Source organism: Carcharodon carcharias, chromosome 1 (genome assembly GCF_017639515.1).
Source record: "Carcharodon carcharias isolate sCarCar2 chromosome 1, sCarCar2.pri, whole genome shotgun sequence".
Taxonomy (NCBI): Eukaryota; Metazoa; Chordata; class Chondrichthyes; order Lamniformes; family Lamnidae; genus Carcharodon; species Carcharodon carcharias.
The window spans coordinates 8,980,910-9,004,691 of record NC_054467.1 but is presented as its reverse complement, the minus strand read 5'-3'; the positions used below and the strand labels follow the sequence as shown (position 1 = coordinate 9,004,691).

Here is a 23,782-nt window from a genome sequence, read left to right as displayed (position 1 = left end):
ACATCCACAAACACTTACTCCCACCACCACCAACGCACAGTAGCAGCAGTGTGTACCATCTACAAGATGCACTGCAGGGGTTCACCAAGGCTCCTTAGACAGCACCTTCCAAACTCATGATCGCTACTATCTAGAAGGGCAAGGGCAGCAGATAGATGGGATCACCACCACCTGGAAGTTCCCTTTCAAGTCACTCACAGAATCACAGTGCAGAAGAGGTCCTTCAGCTCATCGAGTCTGCACCGACACGTGAGAAACACCTGACCTACCTACCTAATCCCATTTACCAGCACTTGGCCCATAGCCTTGAATGTTATGACGTGTCAAGTGCTCATCCAGGTACTTCTTAAGGGATTTGAGGCAACCCACCCTCCACCACCCTCCCAGGCAGCGCATTCCGGACCGTCAACACCCTCTGGGTAAAAAAGTTTTTCCTCACATCCACCCTAAACCTCTTGCCCCTCACCTTGAACTTATGACCCCTTGTGACTGACCCTTCAACTAAGGGGAACAGATGCTCCCTATCCACCCTGTCCATGCCCCTCATAATCTTGTACACCTCGATCAGGTCGCCCTTCAGTTTTCTCTGCTCCAACGAAAACAACCCAAGTATATCCAACCTCTCTTCATAACTTAAATGTTTCATCCCAGGCAACATCCTGGTGAATCTCCTCTGCACACCCTCCAGTGCAATCTCATCCTTCCTATAATGTGACAACCAGAACTGCACACAGTACTCCAGCTGTGGCCTCACCAAGGTTCTATACAACTCTAACATGGCACCCCATACTTTTATAATCTGTGCCTTGATTGATAAAGATAAGTGTCCCATATGCCTTTTTCAGTACCCCACTAACATGCCCGTCCGCCTTCAGAGATCTATGGACATACACGCCAAGGTCCCTTTCTTCCTTAGAATTCCTAGTGCCATGCCGTTCATTAAATACTTCCTTGTCAAGTTACTCCTTCCAAAGTGTATCACCTCTCACTTTCCAGGGTTAAATTCCATCTGCCACTTACTTGCCCATTTGACCATCCCATCTATATCTTCCTGTAGCCCAAGACACTCAACCTCACTGTTAACCACCCGGCCAAACTGACATCCTGACTTGGGAATATGTTGCAGTTCCTTCACTGTCGCTGGGTCAAAATCTTGGAAGTCTGTTCCTAACAGCACTGTGGGTGTACCTACATCACAAGGACTGCAGCGGTTCAAGAAGGCAGCTCACCACTACTTTCTCAAGGGCAACAAGGGATGGGCAATAAATGCTGGCCCAGCCAGTGATGCCCACATCCGAATTTCCAAGATTCTATTCCATTCCGTAAGAGCTCTTCCCGAAGGCAGATTTTTGGCTCATTATCTGCTGATACTTCATCCTGAGTTGACAGATTAGCCCTCTTGAATTTTCTGGTTCAGAGCAAATGAATGCTTATTTAAATGGATTTTGGGTCAATCTGCTTCACCCAAAAACGAGGTGCTGCTTGTTCCCAAATCTGTGCCAGGAGCTTTTATGGATTGTCCGTTGTTCGGGAAGCTTCCTTACCATCGAGTTAGAACTGGAGCCAATCTTTAAGCACTTTTATATTTATTTACAGACTTTCACATTACAAGCATACACCTCCTAACCCAGCAACCTCAGATTTAGCCAGTGTCTATAGGAGTTCAAGTGGATCCCTATTTAATGCTCACCACTTGTATGCAATCAAACAGTATTAATATATAATTAACGTGGGTTGGGCCTGTGTTAACGTCTTAAAAAAAATTCTCCCTTGACTTGAAATCAGCAGAGGCCTAGTAGAAATAATTAGTAGACCTTATAATAAGATCCAGCAATTCCCTCAACCCAAGTGTAATTACAAGTAGAAGTTGCCACAAATTGCCTGAGCCATGCTGCGTTCACCTATAACTCAATCCAAATCCACTCTTCTGTATAAAGTGCATTAACAATGTCAATGACAGAATGTAAAGAATTAGCAAAACCATGGCAAAACTGGCCTTATTTGACAGACTGAATGTGATGCGAAGAAAATACACCTAGAGGGGGGAGATTAATGCTATTTTTATTGAAGTTTTATCTTTAAAACAGAAATATGTTTGGATGAAAGAAATAAAGAAATGATAAATTTTGTCTGTTATTTGGGACTGGATGAGATTTCTCCCTAGCTATTTTCCAGTAATAATGTGAGTAGCACTATAATGCCCTCTGTATGTTTGATTGTGGAGGCTGCTGTAACAGGGTGGTGATTGCACGAAAGCATTTTATTTTATTCATTCAAGACATGTGGGTTTCACTGGCTGGGCCAGCATTTATTGCCCAGCTCTAATTGCCCTTGAGAAGGTGGTGGTGAGCTGCCTTCTTGAACTGCTGCAGTCCATGTGGTGTAGGTACACCCACAGTGCTGTTAGGAAGGGAGTTCCAGGATTTTGACCCAGCGACAGTGAAGTAATGGCGATTATATTTCCAAGTCAGGATGGTGAGTGCCTTGGAGGGGAACTTCCAGGTGGTGGTGTTCCCATATAGCTTCTGCCCTTGTCCTCCTAGATGATAGTTGTTGTGGGTTTGGAAGGGGCTGTCCAAGGAGCCTTGGTGAGTTTTTGCAGTGCATCTTGTAGATGGTACACACTGCTCCAATGTTCCTCAGTTGTGGAGGGAATGAATGTTTGCAGAAGAGATGCGAATCAAGCAGGGCTGCTTTGTCCTGGATGGTGTCAAGCTTCTTGAGTGTTGTTGGCGCTGCACTCATCCAGGCAAGTGGAGAGTATTCCATCACACTCCTGACTTGTGCCTTGTAGATGGTGGACAGGCTTTGGGGAGTCAGGAGGTGAGTTACTCGCCACACAATTCCCAGCCTCTGACCTGCTCTCCAACTCTTCCCTCTTGAGGAAGCTGAACACAACCAATCTAGCTGTGGCACATCATTTAGTTCCTAACTGTTACGCACAGTTGAGTTTTGGCATTTGCTGAACAGTGTGCAACTCCACCCAAGTCATCCCCTACAACAGCAGGTGTTGGGCTGTGTTGAGTTTTCCCACTGGTCTCCTGCTTTCATCAGGATGATCAGTTGAAATGCACACATGCAAGAGCGAACACTTACTCGTGTAGAGATTAAGCGTGAAATGTTTCACAAATGTCCTGGGAAAATGAGGATTCCAGATTAAATTGTGCTGTTCAAAATCAAAGAGAAACAGTCTGCATTTATATAGTGCCTGTAATCATGACCTCAGGCTGTCCCCAAGCACTTTACAGCCAATGAAGTACTTTTCAAGTGTAATCGCTGCTGTAATGTCGGGAAACATGGCAGCCAGTTTGTGCACAGCAAGCTCCCACACATAGCAGAGTGATAATGAGCAGATAATCTGTTCTCGTGATGGTGGTTGAGGAATAAAATGGGCCCAGGACACCAGGCAGAACTCCCCTGTTCCTCTTTTTTGAAATAGTGCCGACTCACTCCTCTAAGACACTCCTTTAAAGTCTAGCTTTTTGACCAAGCTTTTGGTCACCTGTCCAAATATCTCCTTTTTGTTTGATTACGCTCCTTTTTAAAAAGAATTAATTTATGGGATGTGGGTATCACTGGCTGGGCCAGCATTTATTGTCCCTCCCTAATTGCCCTTGAGAAGATGTTGGTGAGCTGCCTTCTTGAACCGCTGCATTCCATGTGGTGTAGGTACACCCACAGTGCCGTTAGGGTGGGAGTTCCTGGATTTTGACCCAGCGACAGTGAAAGAACGGCGATATATTTCCAAGTCAGGATGGTGAGAGGCTTGTAAGGGAACTTCAGGGTGTTGGTGTTCCCATGTGTCTGCTGCCCTTTGTGCTTCTAGATGGTAGTGGTGGTGGGTTTGGAAAGTGCTGCCTAAGGATCCTTGGTGAGTTCACCTTGTAGATGGTACACTCTGCTGCCATTATGCATTGGTGGTGGAGGGAGTGAATCTTTGTGGATCGGCTGCTTTGACCTGAATGGTGTCGAGCTTCTTGAGTGTTGTGGGAGCTGCACTCATCCAGGCAAGTGGGGAGTATTCCATCACACTCCTGACTTGTACCTTGTAGATGCTGGATGAGTCAGGTGATGAGTTACTTATCGCATGATTCCTGGCCTCTGACTGCTCTTGAAGCCACGCTATTTATATGGCAAGTCCAGTTCGGTTCCTGGTCAATGGTAACCCCCAGGATGTTGATGCACCTTTGGGACGTTTTACTATGTTAAAGGTGCTACAGAAATGCATGCTAATGTTGACGCTCTTGGCGCCACAGCAACATGAGTGAGCAATGCAAGTTCGATCCACCACCCTGACCCATGAATGGTCAGCTTGCTCAAACAGAGCATCAGATTTGACTGTTGCCTACTCAGGCTCCACACACCCACAACTACCATCACCACTTCCCATCCCACCCCACCCCACCTGGACAAAATTCGGAACGCCTACAAATCCTCGTTTGAAGTCATGCCTTTTGCAATCCTGAGTCCCATCCTATTCTGCCGCCTCCATTGGATCCGTAAAAGTCACGGAGAGCGTGTTCACGCAGCACCTTTTTGAGTATTGTCCCAGGAATCCACAGGTTAAGTTTAACAATGGCTCTTTATCTATGCCTGAGCAATGGCAGAAGTCTAGAACTTGTCAAAAGACCAAAATTCCATTGTATTATCCAGGGTTGGCTTTACTTCATCAATCTTTTTACAATCCACACTAGACATAAAGCTTTTCCGAAATCAGCTGCAGCTTAAACCTGAATTTAAAGATTTAATGTTGGTGACTTAATTATTTCTGAAAGCTCTTGTCTATCAAGAACCTTGAGTACATCTTTAGATGTGATTGATGTTAATGCTGACATAAAAGCAGAATTAAACAAAGCCTCTCCAGAGTAATTGCACAGAAAATTGCATTCACATCAGAACAGGAATAGGCCGTTCAGCCCCTCAATCCTGTACTACCATTCAGTTCAACTTGGTTGACCTACACCTCAAATCCATTTACCTGCCTTTGTTCCATATTGCCTAATACAAAAATCTGTCTTGAAATGTCCAGTTTACCGCATTTTGTGGGAGAGAGTTCCACTTATTCTATGTGGGAATAAGTGCTTCCTGCATTCGTTTCTAAATAACCTGGCTCTAATTTTAAGGCTGTGTCCCCTCTTGTTCAGGTTTCTCTCCCCCCCCCCGCCGTGAGAGGAGATAGGTCGAGAGGGACAGACTAAGTGAATCCCTTTTTCATTTTATGCCCTTAATTAGATCATCTCTCAACCTTCAAAGCATTCGCACATTTATGCAACCTGCCTTTTGAATTTAAGCCTCACTCTAGTGTATCTGTGGTGCCCACAGCTGTGAAGCAGCTTTCATGAGGTGTGGTGCCCACAACTGGGCACAGTCTGCCAGGTAGGGATGTGACCAGGGCTGTATACAACTGAGGCCTTCACTTCTTGCCCTTCCAACCTGCTAGTGATAAAGGCAGCATTCCATCTGGGGAGACGATGCCGGAGTGGTAATGGCACTGAACTAGTAATTCAGAGGCTAATGCTCTAGGGCCGTGGGTTCAAATTCCACCACGGCAACTGTTGGAATTTGAATTCAATGAATAAATCTGGAATGTAAAGCTAGTCTCAGTGATGGTGACCATCACAACAATCATCGGTTGTTGTAAAAAACCCATCTGGCTCACTAATGTTCGTCAGGGAAGGAAATCTGTTGTCTTTACCCAGTCTGGCCTACAAGTGACTCCAAGACCCACTGCAAAGTGGTTGACTCTTAAGCGCCCTTCACAATGGCCTAGCAAGGCCATTCAGTTCAAGGGCAGTTAAGGATGGGCACCAAATGCTGGCCTTGCCAGTCACACACTCATCCCAGGAAAGACTAAAAAAAAAAGATTAGCCTTTTTGGTATTTTTTTGCCTGTGCGCTGGGTTTGGCTGTACATTATGAGACTTCAGAAGAACTCCATTGGCTATGAGGTGCTAAGGGATGTCCAGTGATAATGAAGGCACTATAGAAATGTGGTCCTTTCTTACTATGCGCCGTCTGCTGAGTAAAGGGGTGCCCTTAACCCAAGTTGGTTACATCTTTTCCTGACAATCTGGATTTTCAAATCTCGTATAGGTTCTACTGACCATCACAAATAAAGGGCAAGTGGTGTTTGCATGCTTTCCCCCTCTATAAGCAGTGGGTACTGCACCACCATAGCCTTCCCAAAAGATTTAAATGAGCCCCGACCAAGGATAATCCTCTGGTGAAGGCACTTAGGGATCCCAGTGGATGCACATTCTGTCTCGCCAACGAGCTAGAATAATTCTCACTCTGCTAGAAAACCCACATCAGAGTCCAGGGCTCATCGTTGCTCATGGAACTCAAATTTTGTAAAAGAGACAGGAACGAAGACTTGCATTTAGATAGTGCCTTTCACAATGTTGTGATATTCCAAAGTGCTTCATGGACAAGTACTTTTTAAAGTGTGGCCGCTGGTTGCTGTGTTTCCTGCATTTCAACAGTTTGTGCACAGCAAGCTCCCACAAACAGCAAAATGATGACGATGAAAATGATGATAATCTTTCAGTGATGTTTGTTGAGGGCGAAGTGTTGGGCAAGGGAGCAGGGAGAACGATGGTACCTTTTTACCTTAAGAGGGCAGCTTGTGCCTCTTAACACCCCACCTGAAGGATGGCATGGCAGTGTCACGCTCCCTCGGTTCCACTTTCTGAAATGTCAGCCTAGATTTCGTGGCCGGGCCTCTTCAGCAGGCCTCGAACCCGTGACGTCCTAACCCAGAGGCGAGAGTGCTACCAACTGAGCCGTGCGTCTGAGAGTGCCAAAGGGCACTCGATAACTAATCACCTTCCCGCTGCCCTGTTTCAACCCTGCTTTATTTTTTTTTTTAAAAAGTGCCCAGAGCCTTGGAAATGGCTTTGATTGATTACTTTTAATGTATAAATTGAGAGCCAATATGTGGCTGATGGATGTTTCATTATGCAAAGCAGATTGTGCAGAATGTCAATGATCCATATCTGGAAAATTGGATTGTAATGAGAACATTCTGCAGAGTGCCGCTCCGGGGCAGAAATTATTTTGACAGTCGGCTTGTTTCCCAATAGATGTGGGGATTTAAGCCAATAAGTCTGTATAGCAGTATCTTTAGTCTGGTTCCAAATTTATGTGGAAAAAAATAAATTCCAGGGGTTTGCAATAAAATGTACAGGAAACCAGTTGCAGGTGTAATTTTGTTTTTGAACAAAAAAAGCAAGTTTGATTTTCTTCTCACAGACCTTGGGGCATCATCTACTCTTGTCTTTTTCTCTCTTAGGATTTTGTCAGATTGTGTCTCTCACTGAGCTCCACTGAGCCCTGAGTAGCAATATGATATTTCAACTGTTGACCAAAAGCCAGCAATAATGATTTTTCGCTGGGTTTAATGCTGCCAGGTATATTATGTACCGAGAAAAAAAAACCTAATATAAATCAACGGCTTTCTGGAAAATAAGAACATAGGAACAGGAGGAGGCCATTCAGTTTCTTGAGATTGTTTCACCATTTAGTTAGATCACGGCTGACCTGTGTCTGAACTTTATCTACCCACTTTGGTTCTGTAATCCTTAAACATCCCAAACAAAAATCTATCCATTACAATTTTTAATTGACATGCAGCCTCAATAGATTTTTCAGGGAGAGAGATCCAGATTTCCACTACTCTTTGTGAAGAAGTGCTTCCTGATATCACCCCTGAATATCCTAGCTTTCACTTTAAGGTTATAGAAACATAGAAAATGGAAGCCAGAGTAGGTCATTTGGCCCTTTGAGCCTACTCTGCTATTCAATATGATCATGGCTGATCCTCTATCTTAACATCGTACTCCCACTCTCTCCTCATACCCCTTGACGCCTTTACAGTCAAGAAATCTATTTAATTTTTAATATATTCAGTGAGTTGGTTTCCACAGCCTCCTGTGGTAGAGAATTCCACAGGTTCACCACCATCTGAGCAAAGCAACTTCTCTTCACCTCAGCCCTAAATGGCCTACCCTGGACCCTGAGACTGTGACCCTTTGTTCTAGACACCCCAGCCAGAGGAAACATCATCCCTGCATCCAGTCTATCCAGCCCTGTCAGAATTTCAGTGAGATCCCCTGCCCCCTTGTTCTGGATCTTCCACAATAAACGAGGAATTGGGACAGATAGAAACTCTCAACCACTTTCATCATTTTAACAACGCCTCAGTTGGATTACCTCTCAAACTCCTAAATTCAGGGGCATATAAACTATGCAATTTATCCTCATAACTGAACCTTTTTAATCCCTGGTATCATTCTGGTGAATCTGCATTGCACCCCTTCCGAGGTCAGTATATCCTTCCTTAGATGAACAGCCTGCACATGAACGCAGTAATATAAAATGTCGACATATAAATTGTAATGTAACGTCTACCCCTTTGTATTGGAGCCTTCCTAAGAAAACAGCCAACATTCTATTAGCCTTTCTCATCATTTTGTACACCTTTTCCATCAGGTTTGCCCCCAACCCTCCCCCCCCCAAGTCAATTTTGAACTGGACTGCAATTCAACATTTAATGAGCTCAAGAGCTTGTGCCTCTTTTATACTTTAGTCTCATCAAAACCTCATCCCAGATTTGATGCAAAATATTTGAACGGGCAGCTCTGAAGAAGAGTCATATTGGACTCAGAACATTGACTACGTTTCTCTCTCCACAGATGCTGCCAGACCTGTTGGGTTTTTCCAGCGCTTTCTGTTCTTATTTCATCTGCAGTATTTTGGTTTTATTCACGGAATTTGTGCCAGATTTTCCCCCGTTTCCTTGTGTATCCATTGGGAATGGGATTACGTAACCGGTTTAAGCAGCTGTACCTGATTTTTTATTTTCCCCAAACAATGGCTGAAAATTGAATATAATTTGTGTTTTTATTTAATGGATCTCATATGTTCTCTACTTGGTCATCGTTCAATAAATGGAGAAAACACCAGTGGACAAATATCACACTGATATGCTGCTTGAGCCGGAGTTGAGCTAAGACCAAGGACTGGTTCCTTGCTACTTTCGAGATGCATTTTAGACAACCAATGGGCTGTCCGTAAAATATCAGCGGGGACTCAGGTGGTTGTGCGGTCAAGTACCACACCAGAGATTCAACCCAGGCTGACACTCCAGTGCAGCACTCCCTCAGTACTGCTCTGTCAGAAATGCTGTCTTTTGGATTAGCGGTGAAACCAAGGCTCCAGCCGCCCACTTGGATTGATGTAAAAGATCCCAAGGCGGTATTTTAAAGAAGAGCAGTGGAGTTCTTCCAGGCGTCGTCCAACCAACACCAAAAAATAAAGTAAAATATTTTGGGAATGCTGAAAATCTGAATTGGAAAAACTCAGCAGGTCTGGCAGCATCGGTAGAGAGAGAAACAGAGTCGACGTTTTTGGTCGATGACTTGATGTTGGAGCTGGAACTCTGGCGGCCAGGCCCACTTAACCGCGGGAGAGGCCCCATTGTCAGTCTCTAGGTGGAGGCAAAACCTTCCCCGATTAAATTGGGGGGGTGGGGCAGGAGGGGCTGACACCTGGTTCCTGGGCGGTAGGATGTCAGTTGGACTCACTGATGAGCCACTTGACACCCATTATCCCCGAGTCCACTGAAACCTTGGCATGGTTCAGGGATTAAATAGTGGTGGCATGGCTTTCCTGCTATCGGGTTTGCCAGCAACTTCATGGGTCTTGGTGGGGGCGCTCACTATCAGGCACTTAGAGGGACCTGGCATTAAGCAGGGGCTTGGCTGCTGAAAGCCATTCCCAGCATCTTCCTCTAATTCCAACACCCCCCCCCATCCCCCAAAAAAAAGCCTGCAATTCCCATCCCACCTTCACTCACCTTTGGCGTGGTGTCCCACGGTGATCCTGGGCCTCTGGTGAGTGTGGTGGTGCCAGCAGCCACTGCTCCTGCTGGCGCTGATGGCATGAGGAACTGCCAGCCTCCCCCCCGCAGCACTGACAGGCGTTCCCCGCCAGTTCTCTGACTGGCGAGCACAATCCCCGTCACCCTGACAGAATCCCGGCTCGTAGAACAGACCATCTGGTGGATAACTCACTGCCCTTTGTGGGAGCTTGCTGTGCTCAAATTGGCCAAAACAGCAGTGACCACACATCAGAAATACTTCATTTCTGTAAAGCACCTGGGGACATTGTGAGGCTGTGAAAAAAGCTACATAAACGCTAGTCTTCTGTTTCTCCTGCGTGTAGTTGTTGATTTAAATTGATTGTTATGCGATTTCAGTGATCTATCCATTCCCTCGTGTTCCAAAAAAATAACTTGATGCTGACGAGTTTTACCTGTCTTCTCCCTCCTTTCCCCCTCCTTATACCCGAACAATCTTCCTTTTTTTCCTGAAGTCGCAATAAGTTTGATCCTGTGGCATTGGTTCAGTTATCGTTCTTGTAAGCTTTTAAAGGGCGTGTATCTCGCTGCCATCAGTAAGGTCTCTTTTTGTTTTGCAACATGTGAAAGATTCGATGTGGCGTGGCAGTATGACACCAGGACTGGATACTGCTTGTGGGGTACAAACTGAGTGCTGTGGGTTAACTTGCTTTCAAACATTGAGGCAGGAGCAAAACGTGTTTCAGGCAGGCAACCAGTGGTCCTTTGTGCGTGTTCCTAGAAAAATCTATGCAGACGTTGATTGGTGCACAGCTGTTTTATGTCCAGTGTTTGTTCTGTAGTTCCAGCTCAGAATTTGTGTTTCGATCTGACTAAACCATTGACAACAAGGCTCCTGAATCCAGCAAAGGCATCGCAGTAAAAGTAAAATCATTTAGCCACAGAATTAAGTGAAGTATAAAGTTTATCATCATACTAATTAAATTATTTTTTAAAATTGGATGCTCTCTTTTCTGCCCACTCCCCAAGACTTTGGTCAAAGTTTGGTATTGAGTGCAGCGCAGTAGACTGTATATTTAATATATATTTTCAAGGACTTTTGTCTAGTTTACAGACAAAGAATGAATCACGAGCTTTATTTACAGCTGCCATTAAGTTATTCTATTAACTAGATTTAAGGCAGCATTCTTGCCCCTTTGGATAGTGACAGAAGTGGGCCATTCAGCCCTTCCATCCTTTTCCTCCATTTAGTTAGATCATGGCTGGCCCTTGCTCTGAATCTTCACCTACCTGTCTTGGTTCCCTATTCATTAATAACCCGTCCAAACAAAAAGTCTATCCACCTCCGTTTTGAAATTTTCAATTGATGTCCAGCCTCAATAACTTTTTCTATTAAACGGTTCACTAACAAAGTCATCTGCAGGCAGCTTTTCAATTTTGATCCAAATTCTTCTGGGTTGCTGATGCCCTCTCCCAGCAAAGCAACATTATAGTTATCTTTGGAGATTTAAGACTTGCTTCAGCCAGCATGGAGTTTCTGGGAACACTTCCAAAGGGCAGATACGAAGCATGAGTTTCTTTGTTTGCATGTGTTTTGTGTGTGTGTGTATGTAACTTGTCTTTTTTCTCCCCTCCCATCTTGCTCAGGATGAGCCCCAGGAGTTAACACACACTGTACCTGTTGCATCCATTGCCCCCATGGCTCCAAAGATCCCATCTGCACCCAGCTCGGCCTACAATAAGACAGCTCGGCCTTTTGGAGCCTCGGTGTCTCCAAAAGTCACGCCTACCTCTGCATCACCCCAGCCTGCACCCTTTTCCCCAGCTTCGTCACCCCTCACTCAGCCTCCGCCTCCATCACTGGCATCCACCACTCTCCATAATTCCGCTGCTCCCCCATCAGTGCCTGTTGCATCTCCACAGCATATGCATGCCAGTGCCAAAGCTGGTGCCAATGGGCGCACGCCGCCAGTGACCACTGCTAAAACGACAGTAACCTCGTCCATTAATGTCCCACGGCAGCCCAAAGTGTACAACACGCCCATAAACCTCTACTCCTCTGACAACGCCCATGAGGTGGCAGAGGGACAGAAGAGAGGACTGAAAGAGGGGCAGAGTGATGCCAAGCAGCAGAATGGGTAGGTGGCTTCCTAAGAACCTTCTAGAACAGACTGGGAAGCAAGCAGCCGACACACTTCACTCTCGGGTGGCCTGTCAAAGAGAATTCCATTCAACTCCCAAGAGAGGTGATCAGCTCGATGAGTTCCTGCTGCACCAAGACGCAAGTTGAGGTGCCTCGACAGTTCTGTAATTTAGTTTCTAAGACTGTCATAGAAGCACAAAAATTTTTTTTTAACATATTGCAGCAGGATGTCAAAAGCACTGATTTATTCTCAGCTGGCCAAGTGCTAAAACATTTTGTATTTCCCATGTAATCCCATCTGAATATACTCCAGGATTGGTCTGGAATTCATTGCTTCTGATGCGTTTAAGTATTTTTTTCTTAAACAAGAGTTTTACACTTTTGAACTTGTCCTATTTGGAAATTGGATCTAGACATGAAAAGGGAAAAATATTTCAGGGCTATGAGGAAAGAGTAATTGGGTGGGACTCTCAAAAGAGCTAGTACGGACATGATGGGCCGAACGACTTAATTCTGTGCTGTGAGATTCAGTGATTCTGTAATTTAGTTTGTCCAGCTAGGTCACTCCAATTTCTTGCAGCGGCAGGAAAGCCTGTGGGTTAAAGTAGGTCTTAAGCACTGGAAAGTTGTGTAACGCTCCCTCCGTGCCTGGTTTGCTAGTTCATGTTTGCTTGTGCCAGACCTCCCAGAAATTGACCCCTAAAGTAAACTTGGAACCACTCGCAGAATCTTTTGACCAGGGTGCAAGAAAAAAACATTTAAAAAGCCGTTTTTCCTGTTGATAATTTGACCTACTTTGAACGAATTTGATACCGAACGGTTTTATTCCTTCGGTTCTTCAGGTGAAGGTTGAGAACTTGGTATGTTTTTTTTTTAAAAACTGGAAATTTCCAGGAAAGAAACATTTTCTGAAGAGTTTAATTTTGCTGTAGTTTCACATCTTGTTCTCAGATGTTTGTTCTGTGCAGTAAAAATCTGCTTGCAAAGGGAGAACTTGATGCTGGTGTAACGTTAGTGCTGGAATAACTGCCTTGATCCCCATATATAGTCCGACCTGCGTAATTTTAGCTGCCTATGTTACACCTGCTAATGTGGCTATAAGATTTTGGCCTGAATTCAGGATCTAAACTAAACATGCAGATAAATTAATGGGTTTATAGGAATAAACCTTTTATTAAATTCAAAATGAACCAAAGTTAATTCTTAATTTAAACCTAAAACGGTGCAGATACCATATTGGATGTGAGATACTGATTTTTACAGTGCAGGAATAGCTCACCCTTCCCAGGCAGGGAAAGATTTCTTCCATGGCCTCTCGTTAATGTATTATAAACGCATGTTTACAATTCCACCCCTATAGTGTATCGTTAAATGCCACCGTTGCTTGTGTGACCTGTTGTGAAGCTACATGTTGCGTATATTTTAAAATAAAAGCCTCTCCTCATTTGATATTTGCGATGGGATTGATCTGGTTTTAATTGCAACTTACTCTTGTCAGTGTAACAAGGCTACCCTTGCATGAAGCTGTGTCTGCCGCTTGCTGAGTTAGCGTTGATCCCAGCCTCAAGGCAACCCAAAGAAAAAGTTATTTTACACTATTCCAAAGCGTGTCTCTTCACTGGACTGACCCCAAGGATTGTATCTGATCCATCCACGCACTCAAGACCCATTTTTTTTTTTTTTGAGGCTTGGATTGATAAAACATGAAATAAAAGACTGTTTACTGATGAAACATGATCTCTTTTCTTTTCAGACACAGATCCTGGCCAAGTTAGTGTCTACGTTACTGCCGTCTTGTGACTCAAGATTTGTCAGTAATGAGCATGTGTGGTTGCCATGCAAGGAATGACTCCATGCAGAGTGTTGCTTCCATCTTTTTTTCTCTCTCTCTCTCTCTCTCTCTCTCTCTTTGTCATGGCTTAATCTCTATGCAGTGAGCAAATTGGGTGACGTCACTATCCAGTGGTGTATATGTTCTGTCAGAACTCGCCTGCTTTTTATTTATCCTTCACTGACTGGCAAATGCGTGTGATGCATAATAAGATGAAGATTCAACATTTGTACAAGGGCTGGATTCATTATACCTGATCTTTCCAGCAAGATTAATGTCTTGAATAACTGCCCAACTCTTCAGCACCTTTTATATTCTTTCCAATCTTTACACATCAAAAGGAAATCCCACAATAAGCAACTTTGAGGAGAGGGGGTGGCAAAGATTCAAGTTAAAGTGAGCGTTTACTTTTTTTTTAAAGAAAGTAAGTCGTTACTAGATAAGTGCATGATACGTCTGTAAATTTGGAAAGTTAACGTACATGCAGTATTTTGTGACGCATGGACATTTTTTCATAGCTAGACTTGGTTCTAAGATTGGCAGGACTGGATATTAAACATTCCTGGATACAAGGTGTTCAGGAAAGATGGGAAGGGAGGGAAAGGGGGAGCGGCGCTGGTCTTGATTAAGGAGAGCATCGCAGTGCTGGAGATAGAGGATGTCCCAGAGGGATCAAGGGCAGAATCAATTTGGCTAGAGCTAAGGGTCAAAAAAGGTACAATTACATTGCTCAGCATAGTCTCCTGGCCACCAACTAGTGGGAAATTTTGTAAAGGAACAAATTTGAAAGGAAATTAGAGAGAGGTACAAGAATTGTAGAGTAGTTGTAATGGGGAAATTGAATTGTCCAGGGCAGAGAGGGGCGAGAGTTCCTAGAGCATGTTGAAGAGAATTTTTGGCAGCAGTCTTTCCAGTCCAACGTGAAAGGGGGCCATGCTAGAGCTGGTTCTTGGGACTGAGGTGGGACACGTGGATCAAGCGTTAGTAGGAGAACATTTAGGGGACATTGATTGTTGGTTTATAAGGTTTAGGCTGACTATGGAAAAGGACAGAGGAGAATCCAGAGTAAGAATAATTAACTGGGGGAAAGCCAACTTCAATGGAGTAAGAATGGATCTGACCCAGATAAATTGGAGTCAAAGGTTGGCAGGCAAGACTGTAACTGAACAATGGGCTGCCTTTAGAGAAGAGGTAGTACGAGCACAGTCGAGGTATATTCCCATGAACGGAAAAGGTGGGAGAGACAAATCCAGAGCTCCCTGAATGACAAACGCGATACAGATTAAGATTAAAAAAGAAAAAAAAAAGAAAAAGTGTACTTATGACCGATGTCAGGTAGGTAATACACATGAGAACCAGACTGAATACGGAAGGTTCAGAGCGACATTGAAAAAGCAAATAAGAGAAGCAAAGAGAGAGTGTGAGAAGAGTGTGGCAGCTAGCATAAAAAGGAACCCAAAAGTCGTTTAAATGAGTAGAAATAGTAGATGGACAAATTTAATGGTCACTTGGACAATGGCAGGTTAATTAAAAAAGCCGGCATGGATTTGTTAAGGGCAAATCATGTTTCTAATTTTCTTGAGTTTTTTAATGGGATAACAGGGTTGATGAGGGTAATGTTATGTGGTATACATGGACTTTCAAAAGGTATTTGATAAAGTGGCACATAACAGACTCGAGCAAAGTTAGAACTCATGGAATAAAAGGGACAGCAACAACATAGATATGAAATTTGCTGAGTGTCGGGAAGCGGACAGTAGTAGTTAATGTATGTTTTTCAAACTGGGGGAAGGTTTATAGTGGAGTTCCCCAGGGGTTGGTGTTGGGACCCCTGCTCCTCCTGATATATATTAATCTCCTAGAATCTGGAGTACAGGGCACAATTACAAAATGTGCAGACGACACAAAATTTGGAAGTACTGTGAACTGAGAGGAGGATTCAAAAGGACATAGACAGTTTGGTGGAATGGGCAGACAAGTGGCAGATGAAATTTAATGCAGAGAAGTGTGAAGTGATTCATTTTGGTAGGAAGAACCCGGAGAGACAATATAAAAGAAAAGGGTCAGAACGGGGTGCAGAAGGACCTGGGTGTATATGTGAATTAATCATTGAAGGTGGCAGGTTGAGAGAGCAGTTAATATAGCAAATAGCATCGTGCGCTTTATCAGTAGGGGCATAGAGTACAAGACTAAGGAAGTTTATATTAAACCTGTATAAAACACTAGTTTGGCCTCAGCTAGAGTATTGTGACCAGTCTGGGCATCACACTTCAGGAAGGACATGAAGGCATTAGAGAGAGTGCAGAAAAGAACCACGAGAATGGCTCCAGGGAAGGGGAACTTCAGTTGCATAGGTGGATTGGAGAAGTTGGGACTATTTTCCCTTGGAGAAGAGAAGGTTGAGAGGCGATTTGGTAGAGGTGTTCTAAATCATGAGGGATCTGGACAGAGTAGGTAGGAAAAAAAGTATTCCCATTGGCGGAAGAATTCCGAACAAGAGGGCACAGATTTAAGGTAATTGGCAAAGGAAGCAGTGGCAACATGAGGAAAAGCCTTATCACGCAGCAAATGGTTCGGATCTGAAATGCACGGCCTGAGTGTGTGGTGGAGGCAGGTTCAATAGAGGCTTTCCAAAGGGAATTGGATTATTATCTGAAACAAAAGAATGTGCAGGGCGAGGGGGAAAAGGCAGGGGAATGACACCAGGTGAATTGCTCCTTCACAGAGCCAGCACAGACACGATTGGGCTGAATGGCCTTCTGTGCTGTAACCATTCTATGAAGATTTTTTTTACTGCTGAGCTCAGAGCAAAGTGGGGCAACAGAAAGTTCTTGGGGCTCCATTTTTTTGTATCCTTTTTTTCTCAAGAGTTTGTGCAACTTCAGTCATTAAGACTTGGCGATCCTCGAACTGAGGAAAATGAATCTTCATTTCCCAAACACCCAATGTGGGCGGCTGTTTTTAAGTAGATGTTGCATTTCTGCTGTAGGCGCTGAACAAATTCTTATTGTTTTAAAAAAAAACTAACGTTTTTCGGAAACTTAATTGTGCAGTTAATATATTCTCACGATAATCATAAAATGGATGCCAAAGGTTACTTGTGGAATTAATGAAGCTGTCCCAAAATAGACTTTGGCTTTTGAATTTTCTCTGCTTTTAATCCTTTTGGTTTACACTTGAAGGTCTGTTCTTTTCTGTTATTATCCTTGTCTCTTACTATCCCGACAGTAGGATAACAGTGAAAAGAACGTCCAATCAACCAGCACCTAATCCAGACTCCCCTGAAAATGATGAAAATTGGATGTGTTGTGTTGGAAACTGCTGATAAAAATGCTAGTTAACTAACGTAACCCAGAGGTGAAGGGGCAGCAGAGGTGGGTGGGGACCACTGGAATTAGACAGAAGGCCCATCAGCATCTGGAAAGAGAAGAGAGGAGCCAGTTTTTTGGGAGCGAGCACCTTGTTAGAGGTGGTTCCTGATCACATTCCCAGTTTTCACTGATAATCTCTACCTGCAGTGTTAACCTGCCTTTTCCCTTTCCACATGATTGCAGCCCTGATATCCACTTCCAGCTATTTGTGTTTCAGGGTCCCAGCATTTGCAGTTTTATCATTGCTTAAATAGCAGCTTCTGGAAAACTGATTTGAACCCACCATCTCCACACCCAGCTCCCACTCTTCCCTCCCCTCCTCCCCATGAAGTGCAGATTATATTCAAGAAGCAAGTACTATCTGTAAGTAAGTGCTCTATGGGGTTCCTGGTTTAGAATGCAAGGCCAAGTGAGTAGTGCCTTGGAACTCTGGATGTCTGCAGTCTAGGTATGCTGCTGTTCATTGAAAGTTCTTACCTTCAAGATGTTCCACTAACCTCCTCTCATATTTCAACTCATCTCATCTCATATTTCCTGCATCTCCTCATCTTGGTTCTTTTTAAAAAAAAGGAGAAAATTGTGTGCTGTTTAAATGAGTTGCGTGTTGGAACTCCCTTTCCCTCCCCAAACCCCACAGCCCAACACTCCCTGCCCTCAGCTGTACTCTGGGACATGCTAGGCCCGGGGAGTCCCCTGGACTAAGATGCTGATCGTAGGCCAGGGATTTCTGCCACAGGGAAATGAGGAAGACCTGGAGGACCTGCCAGCCAGTTTGCGTATGCCTTCCTAACGTCTAGTTTCAGAGTGGCCAGGGCCTGGAATTAGGCCATACCTCCCCAAAAGCAGGGAACGCTTAAAGAGAAAGGGAGGCTCGACATGAGATGATGGGAAAAATTTTAAATGTTTCAATGCGAAAGGGTGGAAAATTCTGGGCGGGCGGGTGAGAGTGGAATTTTGGGGGCATGGTTGATTTTGCCAAGTCTCCACATTTTTCTGCCAATTGAACTTCCTGGTGATTTTTTTAAAAAAAATCTAATTTGGCTATAAGTTGAAAAATGAAAATAACGTGCAACCCTTTCAGATCTGTTGGGTCTCCTCCCTCCCTTTGTCCTTTCACCACCTGAGGTGGACAATGTAAATGTCCCAGATTCCCACCTATACATTAATGCTCCCGAAGCCAAAATATGGGTTGGGTGGGTGTTCAAGAGGCAAACAGGAGGTCTGGCCTGCTCCAGACCTACCTTCTAAAAGGCCTCCCTGAAAATTTCCTGGGATCTGAAGTATTATAGAATAAATGATTTACATATATTTTCCAGCACTAGTGAAATCATCTATATTTACCGCACTGAAAGAAAGAGGCCATTTGGCCCATCGTCACTGTGCCGACTTGTTGTTGGAATAGCACAAAATTGATCCCACTGCCCTGCTTTTACCACTTAGCCCTGTATCTTCCTCCATTCCAAACGTTTGTCACCTTTTACCTTTAAAAGATACAGTGATCCCTTCCTTGGCGACTCCCTATGCCAAGGTATTGCATGGCCCAACAGCCCCTGCTTAAAGAATGTTCCCCTAACCGCTCTATGTGGACATTTTAAATAGAAGACCACTTGTCACTGACATCCCAGAGGGAAAAAAAACATTCTTTCCCTAGTTGCTCAATTTAAAAATCTCTGGCACTTTTACAACCCAAGTATCTACTGGCTTGTGTTTGGGGCCCCATGTGCCTGTACGCTCTCCTTTTGGGGAATTGTACACTTGAGCCCTCAATTTTCTTAATCAACACTCTTTCCGTCATCATTTCCATATAGTCCAGTTCGTTATTTTCGTCCTAAAGTGCTGCACCTTGGTAACTTGCATCTACCACCTACCTGCCTGTGAAGCTAGCGTCTCTTGTCCTCTCCAACAACGTCCTCATTATTTACCGAGCCCTTTAATTTTAGCGTTGCACTATCTATTTCCAAGTCAACTATAGACATAGAATAAAGTTGGGACACATCACGGCACCCCTTCTCCAACCCAAGCGACACCCACCTTCCCTTCTGTTTGGCCCGAATCTTCGGGCTGGTGTGAGTGTGCGGGGCCTGCTCGCCGATGCCTAAAATGACGCACGGTGATGTTGGGCGTGTGTCCCGTTGTCACCGCGCCTCATTCCAATCTTCATTTCGGCGGGTGCGCACCGGAGTCGGCTGTGCCCCCGCCCAACTGTCAAAGGCCTGTTAAGGCCATTTAAATAGTAATTAAAACAATTAACAGGGGAAGAGCCCAGGCGGCCTTCACATTTTTCGTGGAATCTCATCCACAGTGGGGGGGGTGGAATGAGGTTTCACGGAAGGTTTTTAAACTTTAGTAAAAATTTTTAATAGAATTCATAGATGCGCCCCAGCTCATGTGACTCTGTCCCGTGAGGCGACATGTCCGAATCATTTTTAAATCTTTTTTTCCTCCCTTTTTGATAATTAAATTAACCTCCCTGAGGCAGCTCTGCGCCTCGGAGATTTCCGCTATCTTTTGCGCGCATGCGCGTAAGGAGTGCAGGCCCCGCCTCCCCCTCCTTCCCCCCCCGCCGAGGGAGCGCTCAGCGCTTCTGGGTGTGTGTCGCGCCGGGCCGGCCTTAATTGGCCCCGCCCACGTAAAATGGCAGGGCGCAGGCTCAATTTTAAAAAATCTCTGGCGCTCTTCCAGCCCAAGTGGCTACTGGCTTGTATTTGGGCCCCATGCGCCTGTACTCCAGTTCTTCACTCGAACCCTCAATTTTCTTAATCGACACTCCTTCCGTTATCATTTCCATACAGAGAATTCTCCCCTTTGTGTTTTTTTTCCCCACCAACTAACTTGGAATCAGTGGCCCAGTTACAGCATTCGTTGTGCCAGCCACGCACCATACATGTATGGGGCAGAGCTGCACAAGGGTTAAGGTGGCATACCATTCACGTTTGGGCCAAATGTGCACTAGACTGCTTTTACCTCCCAGAGCGTTGCTGGCTAAGTAACCGCCTGTGCTGTAACCATTCTATGATCAGGGCCCTCTCATGTAATTAGAGTCATTCAAAGTTGAATAGCAGATTTCACCAAGGGGATTCCAAGGGGAACATGGGCTGAACTGAAGTGTGATGCACAAGAGTTTGGAATTTTGTGTGTGTGTGTTTTGCAACCTCCCTCTTCCCCCCACCTCCTGTGTTCTCCCTCCCCCTTCCCCCAGCCTCCTGTGTTCTCCCTCCTCTTCCCCCCAGCCTCCTGTGTTCTCTGTCCCCCTTCCCCCAGCCTCCTGTGTTCTCCCTCCCCCTTCCCCCAGCCTCCTGTGTTCTCCCTCCTCTTCCCCCAGCCTCCTGTGTTCTCTGTCCCCCTTCCCCCAGCCTCCTGTGTTCTCCCTCCCCCTTCCCCCAGCCTCCTGTGTTCTCTGTCCCCCTTCCCCCAGCCTCCTGTGTTCTCCCTCCCCCTTCCCCCAGCCTCCTGTGTTCTCCCTCCCCCAGCCTCCTGTGTTCTCCCTCCCCCAGCCTCCTGTGTTCTCCCTCCCCCAGCCTCCTGTGTTCTCTGTCCCCCTTACCCCAGCCTCCTGCGTTCTCCCTCCCCTCTTCCCCCAGCCTCCTGCGTTCTCCCTCCCCCTTCCCCCAGCCTCCTGCGTTCTCTCTCCCCCTTCCCCCACCTCCTGCGTTCTCCCTCCCCCCTTCCCCCAGTCTCCTGCGTTCTCCCTCCCCCCTTCCCCCAGCCTCCTGCGTTCTCCCTCCCCCTTCCCCCAGCCTCCTGCGTTCTCCCTCCCCACTTCCCCCAGCCTCCTGCGTTCTCCCTCCCCACTTCCCCCAGCCTCCTGCGTTCTCCCTCCCCCCTTCCCCCAGCCTCCTGCGTTCTCCCTCCCCCCTTCCCCCAGCCTCCTGCGTTCTCCCTCCCCCCGTCCCCCAGCCTCCTGCGTTCTCCCTCCCCACTTCCCCCAGCCTCCTGCGTTCTCCCTCCCCCTTCCCCCAGCCTCCTGTGTTCTCCCTCCCCCAGCCTCCTGTGTTCTCCCTCCCCCAGCCTCCTGCGTTCTCCCTCCCCCTTCCTCCTGCGTTCTCCCTCCCCCCTTCCCCCAGCCTCCTGCGTTCTCCCTCCCCCCTTCCCCCTTCCCCCAGCCTCCTGCGTTCTCCCTCCCCCTTCCCCCAGTCTCCTGTGTTCTCCCTCCTCTTCCCCCAGCCTCCTGCGTTCTCCCTCCCCCTTCCTCCTGCGTTCTCCCTCCCCCTTCCCCCAGTCTCCTGTGTTCTCCCTCCTCTTCCCCCAGCCTCCTGCGTTCTCCCTCCCCCAGCCTCCTGCGTTCTCCCTCCCCCAGCCTCCTGCGTTCTCCCTCCCCCAGCCTCCTGCGTTCTCCCTCCCCCAGCCTCCTGCGTTCTCCCTCCCCCAGCCTCCTGCGTTCTCCCTCCCCCAGCCTTCTGCGTTCTCCCTCCCCCAGCCTCCTGCGTTCTCCCTCCCCCAGCCTCCTGCGTTCTCCCTCCCCCAGCCTCCTGCGTTCTCCCTCCCCCAGCCTCCTGCGTTCTCCCTCCCCCAGCCTCCTGCGTTCTCCCTCCCCCAGCCTCCTGCGTTCTCCCTCCCCCAGCCTCCTGCGTTCTCCCTCCCCCAGCCTCCTGCGTTCTCCCTCCCCCAGCCTCCTGCGTTCTCCCTCCCCCAGCCTCCTGCGTTCTCCCTCCCCCAGCCTCCTGCGTTCTCCCTCCCCCAGCCTCCTGCGTTCTCCCTCCCCCTTCCCCCAGCCTCCTGCGTTCTCCCTCCCCCTTCCCCCAGCCTCCTGCGTTCTCCCTCCCCCTTCCCCCAGCCTCCTGCGTTCTCCCTCCCCCTTCCCCCAGCCTCCTGCGTTCTCCCTCCCCCTTCCCCCAGCCTCCTGCGTTCTCCCTCCCCCTTCCCCCAGCCTCCTGCGTTCTCCCTCCCCCTTCCCCCAGCCTCCTGCGTTCTCCCTCCCCCTTCCCCCAGCCTCCTGTGTTCTCCTTCCCCTTCCCCCAGCCTCCTGCGTTCTCCCTCCCCCTTCCCCAGTCTCCTGCGTTCTCCCTCCCCCTTCCCCCAGCCTCCTGCGTTCTCCCTCCCCCTTCCCCCAGCCTCCTGCGTTCTCCCTCCCCCTTCCCCCAGCCTCCTGCGTTCTCCCTCCCCCTTCCCCCAGCCTCCTGCGTTCTCCCTCCCCCTTCCCCCAGCCTCCTGCGTTCTCCCTCCCCCTTCCCCCAGCCTCCTGCGTTCTCCCTCCCCCTTCCCCCAGCCTCCTGCGTTACAAGAATATTTGGCTTGCTCAGTTATTCACTTTTTTTCCATCTTCACTCATTCATTTGTGTTCCACGAAACACTATCAACTCTTCTGTGTCTCATGCTCTCTCTCTCTCTCCCCTGTGCCTGGCAGCGGTCCTACGCATGTTTCAGAGTAAGTAGACTGGCCATTGTCTGTACGTCTCTCTTTAGATTTTCAATCGATCCTCTGCGCTCTTTGCAGTAATAAGAATTTCTATTTTACTGCAGTGGGATATTAATTATCCTTCTGCAAAAACCAACTGTATTTTAAGATCAGAGCACCCTTGCTGAAGAGAACTGAAAGTTGCAGTTCTGGGGAGCAGCGATAAAACAAAGAGAGATACGTTAGAATTGGGGGTGATATCAGGAAGCACTTCATCTCACACAGGGTAGTGCAAGTCTGGAAGACTCTTTCCCCCAAAAAGGGAGGCTGGACATCAATTGAAAACGTCAAAACTGAAATTGTTGGTCCAGGGCATTGAAGCTTAGACCGTAAGACATAGGAGCAGAAATTAGGCCATTCGGCCCATCAAAGTCTGCTCCGCCATTCAATCATGGTTCAATCAAGTTTCTCAACCCCGTTCTCCCACCTTCGCCCCGTAACCTTTGATCCCCTCACCAATCAACAGCCTATCTATCTTGGTCTTAAATACGCTCAATGACCTGGCCTCCACAGCCTTCTGTGGCAATGAATTCCATAGATTCACCACTCTCTGGCTAAAGAAGTTTCTCCTCACTTAGGAACCAAGGCAGGTGGGGAGGTGGGGTTAAGATGCAGCATTATCGTGATCTAATTGAGTGGTGGAACAACCTCGAGGGGCTGAATGGCCTCCTGTTCAGAGGTCCCTAAGGTGTACTTAAGCCAGTCAGAGTGACAAAACCTAAACTGTGGCATTCTTGTTTAGTGTGCAATTTTCCCTCTTCCATAATGTATGATTTTAATTTCTTTGCAAGGCTATTTTAAGATTGAATACATTTCACCACTTCTGAAGCCTGGGTCCGAAAAGTTGCTGTGGCTGCAATTATTCTGGCAAGAGCAAGAGTGCTTGATCAAGCTTGGTTAATTTTCTTCCAGCCACATCAAACACCTATTCTAAATACCAGAAGAAAGTGATTTGAGACTTTACTATCTCTTCATAAATCACATGGTCCCAAGGCACAGTTCCCCATCAGCTGTGGGTTAAATAGTCAGTCAACCATAATTCTAAGCTTCATTGGAATGGTCCAGTGACCAGGCATGAATGAGAAAGCTCAAAGCTATGGATTTGAAAGGAGTTTATTCACAAACGTAAACCGACACCGAATTTTCAATGTCGAAACTGGTGATTCAGCCCAGCTGGTCCATGC

General features: G+C 46.6%; 1 protein-coding gene across 10 annotated transcripts in view; it reads left to right on the top strand.

The window, feature by feature from the left end:
* Positions 1-23,782, top strand: part of LOC121281498 (PDZ and LIM domain protein 5-like) — a 247,665-nt gene that overhangs the window by 148,060 nt on the left and 75,823 nt on the right. For 8 of the 10 annotated variants that reach the window (XM_041194460.1, XM_041194452.1, XM_041194482.1 and 5 more), the window contains exon 5: positions 11,506-11,996. In XM_041194460.1, the coding sequence (XP_041050394.1) occupies positions 11,506-11,996 (491 nt within the window). The remainder of the gene's footprint in view (positions 1-11,505; positions 11,997-23,782) is intronic. The other 2 variants (XM_041194514.1, XM_041194506.1) reach the window with 1 other exon arrangement.